Source organism: Dipodomys merriami, unplaced genomic scaffold (assembly GCF_024711535.1).
Source record: "Dipodomys merriami isolate MVZ:Mamm:240054 unplaced genomic scaffold, mDipMer1.0.p SCAF_5, whole genome shotgun sequence".
NCBI classification, from domain to species: Eukaryota; Metazoa; Chordata; class Mammalia; order Rodentia; family Heteromyidae; genus Dipodomys; species Dipodomys merriami.
Genome location: NW_027206068.1, coordinates 65342758 through 65352390, shown reverse-complemented (window position 1 = coordinate 65352390; position 9633 = coordinate 65342758). Strand labels below are relative to the sequence as shown.

Here is a 9633-nt window from a genome sequence, read left to right as displayed (position 1 = left end):
GTTCACTTCCGGGTCACGCCCCGCCCCTCCTGGCCCCTCCCGGCCCCGCCCCGCCCGTCTTCCTGTTCCCGGCAGCGTCTCGTCACACCGGCGCCCCCTGGTGGAGCGCCCGAGCGTCGCCGCGTAGGCCGAGGCAGGCAGGTGCCAGGTGCCCTGCGGCCAGGGCGTCTGCATTATTTCACGGGCGCCAACCGTGCTGCTGCACAGCCAGGCTCAGGCTCTCCGGCCTTGGAGGCAGGAGGCAGGAGGCGGCGGGTCCCAGCCAGCGTGAGCAGGGCACGCCCGCTGTGGGGCCGTGGGTTTCCGAAGTCCCAGGAGCCCCTTATGCATGCTCGTTGAAGACCGCCGGGTACTTTGTCATTTGCATCCTGAGCTCCAGTACACTCCTCGGCTTTCCAACAAGTCGGAGGGGAAAAAATGAGTTCTATGGCTGTGGACAGAGCGAGGGGAGGGCAGCCCTAGATGCCAGGATCCACAGGGGAGCTGCTTCTGTCAGAAGCTGTCTATCTTTGTTGGGATGTCTGTCCTTGAGCAGAGCTCTCAGAATTCAAGACCTAAAGCCGTGACTTCTTGCACCCCTTGGTGGAAAACATTAGCTAACATCCTGGAAGTCTGACTTCCAACTCTACACACCGAGCTGGACTGTTGTGGGAAGCAAGTGAGGTCCTGTGAAGGAAGAACATGGACAGTGATCGGACCCTGTTAAAATGCTGGCCTGCCCCGGGGACACACACACACACATGATAAGACTACTCTTGTCTGTGACCCTTTCCTTACTGGTTCCAAACAGTAGAAAACCAAATCACAGTAGCTTACTACATTATGAAGCTGCAGTGCACAACCGTGGGAGTACAAAACGTTCGCTCCATTTCCGCTTTTCTACATCTGCTTCATTACATATCATCACATTTCTACTCCCTGCAGAAAAAAAGAAAAAAAGTTGACAAAATTGGGGGGGGGGGAGCACATGAAAGGAGGGATGAGCAAATGCACTGATTGTATTCAGTGTACATTATGTAAAAACTGAAACATGAAACTAGCAGGGAAGGAGAAAAACAGGAGAACAATGGAAGGAGTGTCACTGATCAAGTTTACGGAATTGTAACCCCTTTGTACAACTGCTTAATAATAATGCAAATTCAAAAAAACAGAGAGAAGGAGAAAATGATAGAATAAAGCAAGGGGAAAAGGAAGAACGGAAACAGGGAGAGAGAAAAAGAAACAAGAGAATAGGAAACAGACAACTGATTGGAATACACTAGGGTACACTGACAGAAATGTAACACTGAAATACATCACCATAAATAATAGTCTATCGGGGCTGGGAAGGTGGCTCAGTGGTAGAGCGCTTGCCTTGCATGCTCAAGGCCCTGGGTTCGATTCCTCAGCACCACATAAGCAAAAAGAAAAAGCCGGAAGTGGCATTGTGGCTCAAGTGGTAGAGTGCTAGCCTTGAGTTGAAGAGCTGAGGGACAGCACCCAGGCCCAGAGTTCAGGCCCCACGACCGGACCCAAAATAGTAATAATAATAATAGTCTATCATCTCAGATTGGAGAAAAAATATCAGACTATAAAGAGTAAGTAAGCACTACCAAGGAAAAGACTGATAGATCTGACACATTAAGATATACAACATCTACACTATTTTTTTTAAGTTGAAAAGATAACCCAACCGAATGGGAGAAAACATCACAGAGAAAAGCCAAAAACTAAAGCCTTAATATTGCTAGAGCCAGTGGCTCATGCCTGTAATCCTAGCTACTCAGGAAGCTGAGATCTGAGGCTCTCAGTTTGAAGCCAGCTGGAGCAGGAAAGTCTGAGACTAGGAAGTAGAGTTTTGGCTCAAGTGGTAGAGTACTAGCCTTGGATTGCAAAATAATTTTTGTTTTGCAAAATAATTTTTCTTTTTTTCTTGGTGCCAGTCCTGGGGCTTGAACTCAGGGTCTGAGTACTGTCCTTGAGCTTCTTCTGCTCAAAGCTGGCACTCTACCACTTGAGCCATAGCACTACTTCCAGCTTTTTCTGATTATGTGGTACTAAGGAACTGAACCCATGGCTTCATGCATGCTAGGTAAGCAATCTACCACTGGTGGTTAGAGATAAGAGTCCCACAGACTTTCCTGCCAGGGATGGCTTTGAACTGTGATCTTCAGACCTCAGCCTCCTGAGAGTCTAGGATTACAGGCGGGAGCCACTGGCACCCAGTTCTGAAAATAATTTTTTAAAAGGCTCAGAGACAGCACCTAGATACTGAGTTCAAGCCCTGAGACAATTCATCTCCAAGATTTCTACTTATAGAATGCTAAGGACTAATGCTTATAACTAGTAGGAAATAAATGGATGTCAACATACAACAATGGCCAATCTTTTCTTTTTTTAATAGGATACTTAAAAGCTTTGAAACTTTTATAAGATTAAAAACAAAAAAGCAACACTATATACTTTGGGATAAATTATTAATTTTCTGCCTCTACATGAGAACCGACTCTGTTCCTATTAGCAGTCTGTCTTTCCTCTTTAAGAGTCTTTAGCCTGTATATTAAAGTAACTGATGGCTGGGAAAAGGAAAATAAACTTTCAAATGATGTAGTTACTTGAATATAAACATAATTGGACAGGAAATAAAGCTATTATATCATGTTTTTTGCAGTACTGGGAATCAAATCTAGTACTTCACACATGTTGAAGAACCTTCTACCACTGATCTACAACTTTCACCATTATATAATTTTTTTGCCCTACTAGTAGTCATCTTAATTGATAGAGGCAGATGAGGAGCTGGGAAGGTGGCTCAGTGGTAGAGCGCTTGCCTTGCATGCATGAAGCCCTGGGTTCAATTCCTCAGCACCACATAAGCAAAAAGAAAAAAGCCAGAAGTGGCGTTGTGGCTCAAGTGGTAGAGCACTAGCCTTGAGCTGAAGAGCTGAGGTATAGCGCCCAGGCCCAGAGTTCAGGCCCCATGACCGGACCCCCCCTTCCCCCAGAAAAAAACAAAACAAAACAAAAAGAGGCAGATGATTAATTTGAGAAATTTCACAATTATTTCAAAGAAACATGCAAAGTATATTATCATTTAACATTTTTTGGGGGTGGGGTGAGGGGGTGGGGTCAGTCGTGGGGCCTGAACTCTGGGCCTGGACTCCGTCCCTGAGCTCCTCAGCTTAAGGCTAGCGCTCTACTACTTGAGCCACAGCGCCACTTCAGGCTTTTTCTGCTTATGTGGTGCTGAGGAATCGAACCTAGGGCCTGACACATACAAGTTAAGCACTCTACCACTGAACCACCTTCTCAGACCCAATATTTTTTTTAAAAAAACAAAAGCTAGTATTTTTTTTTCTGATATTGGGTGTTGAATTCACTCAGCTTACTTACTCAAGGATGGTGATCTGCTACTTGAGACAGACCACCTAGTCCTGCTTTTGTTGGTTTTTTTGGAGACACTTAAGGACTTTTTGTGCCTGCCCTGGCTTTAACAGCAATCCCCAGGATGACAGCCTCCCAAGCTAAATTAGGATTACAGGCATGAGCCACAGGTGACTGGCAAAAGTTGATTTTTTGGCCTTTTAAGACATTCCTATAAAACAGTAGTTACAGTTCTGAGCACACAAACACTGCTATGGTTTCTTCCCCACTCCATCCTACAGAGTAACCCTGGATATCATAAAAGTGTAATACATGTTCAAAGTGGGGAAAGAATTAGAATTTCCAGACTATGCACTGACTTTCACATTTAGGGGAAAACTACCACATGGTCAGAGCCACGGTGCTTCCTGGCTAAAAACTTTAAAGACCAATTACATATTGGCTTTGTTTTTTTAAAAAGTATTTTTTATTTGTGAAGATGAAATCAGACCAAAAAATGTACAGAAAAGATGTCTATATATAAAGAAAGAAATATCAAAATATTTTGGTCATAATTTAGAAAGAAAGTCATTTATAAAAAGGAGGCAGTGTCCTCGGTCCCTCTCCCCGGCGTCAGCAAGGCTCAGCTCCTCGATATCCTCAGCAGCCCCCGGATCCGTCTCACGAGAGCCTGGGTGAAACTATGGCGAGACCGAACTTTTGAATACAGTCCTTCAATGTCCAGAAGCTTCTTTTGTAGTGATTCTCCAAAAGCATTCACGGCACCAGACTGAAGCTGTAAGTAACACAGATTAACATCGTATGATTAAAACTACTGACTCAAGTACTTTTTTATTCTATGTCACTGACTGAAAACACTTTTGCTCTTTTGTAATGTGGTCTTTCCATTGCAAAATATTTGGGGATTGAAAAATTAAATATTCATATTTTCTCATTTTTTTGTATGATCCTAGTGGGGGTTTTTTTGTTCCCTGCTTGTATAAACATGTAAAATTTTAAATGTTTTGAATAGCAGGTACTATTGACACTGATACGTTGACATACACAAAAACAATTCCTAAAGAAGCACACCAAAAACTGTTAAGTTTTATTTAGTGGAAGGAAGAAGTGGTAGGTTGGGAAAAAAGCTATTACTTTCCATTTTATTTTGTAATTTTTAAATACCCATTTGCATGTCTGTCTGTCTGTCTCTTTTTTCAGTTTTGGCGTCTCATGCATGCTATCACATGTTTTGCTACAGAGCCATATCCCAGCCCCGACTCTATTTTTAAGAGTATCAACAAGTAGAGGGAGCAGCCTGGGACGTGCTTTAGTATTCATAAATCTACCTACTTTCATACTCAAATCACAGCACAGAGTACAATTACTTAGGCTATTTTCTCCCTAACTTTGCAACAGACCAGTGTAAAAGAAACAAATCATTAATTTAATATGTAGGAAATGGTGCTGTGGCTCAAGTGGTAGAGCACTTGCCTTGAGCTGAAAGAGCTCAGGGACAGCGCCCAGGCCCAGAGTTCAAGCCCCACAACCAACAACAAAAAAATAAGTAAAAATAAATTTAATATTTATTAAAAACATCAGGATAACTTGTTCTTTGGCTAATTCTGCACATGGCCTCACCAAATACCAGCCTTCCTAAACAAGCCAGGCCAAAAAAAACTCACTTTATAGATATTAAAGAGGCAAATGTGTCCAGGACTAGAGTTAGTGTGTGTTACCTAGGACATCTAGCCAGCTGAGTCAAAAGGCTTCTAAAAGTACCCTTGGGCCGGGTGCCAGTGGCTCAGACCTGTAATCCTAGCTACTCAGGAGGCTGAGATCTGAGGATCACGGTTCAAAGTCAGCCCAGGCAGGAAAGTTTGTGAGACTCTTACCTCCAATAAACCACTAGAAAACCAGAAGTGGTGCTGTGGCTCAAATCGAAGAGCACTCAACTTGAGCTGAAGAGCGCAGGGACAACACCCAAGCCCAGAGTTCAATCCCCACAACCAACAACAACAACAAAAATAAAAGTATCCTTGGGAAAAACCCAACCTCAGCTATAAGACAGGCAGCAAGGAAGGGGGAAGAGAGGCGAGCAGCGGTTTTATCAGCTCCTGGCTAAGGACACACAGAGGGCTAGAAGCACACTTAGCTATAACTTCTCTTTCCAAATAACACATACCCTGATACCTGCTTTATCAGAAACAAAACAAAACTTAACAACATTGCTGTTAAGCAGATTGCTCTAGATTCCAACATCTTTCAGACTGAACATAACCATTCAGCCATTATGATAGACATAAATGAAGCACATACTAAAAACTGCAAAAACAAAACAAAACAAACCTATGACTCTAATGAGGTTTCACTTTGTTTTGGAATGCTCTCCATTTGCAAAAAAGAAAAGAAAAGGAAAGAAGAGAGAGAAGAGAGGAGAAGAGAAGAGAAGAGAAGAGAAGAGAAGAGAAGAGAAGAGAAGAGAAGAGAAGAGAAGAGAAGAGAAGAGAAGAGAAGAGAAGAGAAATAAAAACTATGAATCTAATGAGGTTTCACTTTGTTTTGGAATGGTCTTCATTTGTTTCCACTACTGATCAAGCTATTACTAAGATCACAATGCTACAGTAGAATTTATAATGGTTGCGCTATTTCTAGTAATTACCTAAAATAAGTGATAGTGTGTGCCTAAATTCACATGCTTAAGGCCTGTGCTCACAGTGGTACCACTGGGAGGTGGTGGGACCTTTAAAACCTAGTAGGAGATACTGAAGTCACTTGGGATGTCTTGAAAAGGACTGTGAAACAATGATTTTCTTTCTTTCTTTCTTTCTTTCTTTCTTTCTTTCTTTCTTTCTTTCTTTCTTTCTTTCTTTCTTTCTTTCTTTCCTTTCTTTCTTTCTTTCTTTCCTTTCTTTCTTTCTTTCTTCTGCTTCCTGGCCATGATAAGGATGAGTAGTTTGCTCTACCTGCCATCTAGCATGCCCACCAGAGGCCAAAGCAATGGGTCTGCCCATTCTTGAGATGGAACTCTTAAAACTACCCACTTTTCTCTGTATTAGGTATTTTGTTGCAGTGATGGAAAGTGAATAGAGCCGGTAATGCCTACCAATCACCGAATACTTACCCCCATTCCAGGCCCTCTACCTTTTCACACAGATGAAGCCTCATTTAGTTCTGGCAAGATCCTTGAGATTTGAGTTCCCATCCCACTTTGTAAAGAAATGGAGGGTCAAGCCAAAATTCAATCTTTATTAACATACCAGGCTTCCTGCCTACTTTAGTAAAGAGGAAAAGGGTATGAGAACAGAAGCTCACCTGGTCTAGATCATGTTGGCTCACTACAGTCAGCATACTTCGAAAATCCAGATTGGCATCTGAGGAGAAGGAATCTAGAGATAAAGACACAGTCAAACTCATATGGCAAGTATCTATGTACTGCACAGGAGAGGAGCCGGCTGACACCCAACAAAACTATCATGAAAACATAGGTCAAGACTGGGAACCTAAGTTTCAACCTTCAGCAGTGGAAGCCCCTGAGAAGCATTTCAGTAGTTCAGGACAGGTTCTCATGCTTTTCTTCTGTCTCTTCCTACCTACTGTACATGCTCATCAGTCTGATGCTTACTCCAGCAACAAAACTCACCATGGCTGGTCCTTTTCTTGTGTTCTGAAAAATTATTTTGCACAGGAGATTCTGCAGCTAAATCAGCACTGAACTGCAAGACGCTTAAAGAATGTCTATAATACTAAAAAAATTTCACATGGACAGAAAGTAAACACAGAAAATAGTCATCTCTACTAAATAGCTCTCAATTATACAAATTACTTTTAGTAATCTGAGACATAATAAATAGCTAGCTCTGTGTGGTAGGAGATATAGGTACCAGCTGCTTGAGAGGCAGAGGCAGAGGCAGGAAATCACGGAACCCAGGACTTTTATACCAGCTTGAGTACAATATGAGTATCAAACCATTAAATGTATAGGCACTAATGGTTCATTCATTTTCAGAATAAAATTTACCTTGTATTCTTCTGCTTTTAAATAAAGTTCTAGAGGCAAACAAGGAATCTTGAGAGTCTGTGGGTGTGCAATGTAACAAGTAGTACTCCAGGTGGCGCCAAAAGATAAACAGGCAGGTCTCTATGATAACTGAATTCAGATTAAAGGACAATAACTAGCACGTGTTTTTTTAGGAAGTTTCTGAGGAGAGAAAGGAAAGCCCATACTCATTTACATAGCCAAAACCACAGGGTAAGGGAAGGAGGCCCTGAACATGCTTACAGAGAGAGCAGCTATGTGCTAAGGGAGGAGGAGCTGCATGGTGCTGAGTCCTTACAGCCTACCAGGACAGAAAGGGTCTCCATAGGTTAATAACTCTTGCTGTTCTGCTAAAAAAGTAATTTTTTAAAAATTGCTAGGTGGCTCGTGCCACCTGGAATTCTAGCTACGCAGGAAGGAGGCTGAGATCTAAAGATCATGGTTTGAAGCCACCCTAGACAAGAAAGTCTGTGATAATCTCTAATGAACCACCAAAAAGCTGGAAGTGGAAATAGAGCACTACCCTTGAGCACAAAAACTCAGGACAGCATTCAGGCCCCAAGTTCACCAGCATAAAAATCATAAGAAAAAAATTACAATTTGGAAATGAGCAGTAATTATATCTTTTTCCATCTGGTTTTAATGGCCAAAATAATGTGAGAATAAGTAAATATTTCCTTCATGTAAAGGACAGCACTCAAGCCTCTGACTGTGTAAAGGATACAGGAACAAAGGGAGAGCAGTTTAGCTCGGTTGTTGATCAACTTCACCAAACGCCTTCTTGCTAGAACGTATTTTTGGGCAGTGGAGATTTTATCTACACCAGCAGGCATCACAGACTGACACAACTATAAGAGAAATAAATGTAGTATTAAAATGGCAATAAACTAACAAACAACCCAAAAATACCATGAGGAGGTCACTGTGGTAAGTGCTAGAAAAAGCAATAAATGTACACCTTCTCACAAACAGAGTTTATTGTCAAAACATTAGAGACAAAGAAACAAATTCACAATCAATGTTCACCTTCTTCCTTCTAGACAACTCCAACCTAAGAAGTCCACCACCCCTGAATTGCTTGTCGCATTAAAAACAAAAACAGGTTTTCCATGGAGTAGGTCAAACAATGCCATGGAGAATTTTTATGAAGGAAATGGAGAGTAACTTCTAGGTACAACAAACATGTGGTCAACAACCAAATCCTCCCAAGTATTTCACAAGTCGGTCATGAACACAGCAGTAATTTACTGCTATTTGACAGAAGGTACAATGAAGTGGGCCTTGTGGGGTACCACCTGCTTCTCATGGGAGCCAGTTCCTCTCACCTGGCTCTCCGTATCTACAGGTTTTATAGCACAGGTGTAACCAACTATGGATCATTTTTTTAATGACTAATCTACAAATAAAATAGTCCAACAACCATTTACGTAGTATATTAGGTAATCTAAACTGATTTAACCACACAGAAGGATGTGTTTAAGTTACATACAAATACTACCCCACTTCTACAAAGGACCAGGGCATCCTTACATTTTGATACCCCAAGAAGTATTGGAATTAACCGCCTGAACACACCAACAGAAAGCTGTTCTGGCATTGCAGATCAACAACACAAAACAGAGAAAGAACTGCCGACTACAAGCCACACAGTTTCAGGGATTACCTGAACCTAGCTAGTAGCTCCTGCCTCACTTTTTCCTGCTACTTCTGTAGAAGTTCTTCAAGCCTTCTGTGCCTCCATTTCTTCAACATAAAAATGAGAATGGCTTTATAAATGTTCTCTGTGATTGCCACAAGAGTAGTAACGGCAGTAGGCCTTGACTACTCAGAGAAATGATGTGGCTTGTTCAGTCTGGTGTGAACTGAATGGTTCAACATTCAGGCTGCATAAAACACCGGAAGCTTTCATACTGCCCAGGAAATGAACCAAACAAGAAATGCCTTACCACTCAGCTGTGCCACATGGAAAAGAAGGGAAGGTACCAAGGAAGAAAACTGTAACTCAGCATCCTTAGTTAGAGTAAATATAGAGGAATAATTCTGGGTCACTGGGAGGTGGCAAGTCTATCGTTTGAGAAATTCAGTCAATGGGAATCAAAGATGCTGGAGGCACAGAGAAAGTTATCTCTAAGTTCTACTGCAAAAAACATTGGCAGTTTAAAGTTTGTCCACACAGATATTAGAGTAGAAACTACCCAAAACTTTTTTCTCAAAGGCTAACTTTCTCTCTATCTCCTTGAACAGGAGCCACT

The 9633-nt window shown here is 41.9% G+C and overlaps 1 protein-coding gene across 4 annotated transcripts in view; it reads right to left on the bottom strand.

The window, feature by feature from the left end:
• Nucleotides 1-3806: 3806 nt before the first annotated feature.
• The window catches only part of Nup205 (nucleoporin 205), a 113299-nt gene continuing 107472 nt past the window's right edge, over nt 3807-9633 (bottom strand). For 3 of the 4 annotated variants that reach the window (XM_069996840.1, XM_069996841.1, XM_069996837.1), the window contains exons 40-43: nt 8106-8229; nt 7364-7492; nt 6658-6731; nt 3807-4138 (exon numbers count right to left, since the gene is read on the bottom strand). In XM_069996840.1, coding sequence (XP_069852941.1) covers nt 3986-4138; nt 6658-6731; nt 7364-7492; nt 8106-8229 — 480 coding nt within the window. In that variant the 3' untranslated portion in view covers nt 3807-3985. The remainder of the gene's footprint in view (nt 4139-6657; nt 6732-7363; nt 7493-8105; nt 8230-9633) is intronic. The other variant, XM_069996839.1, reaches the window with a different exon arrangement.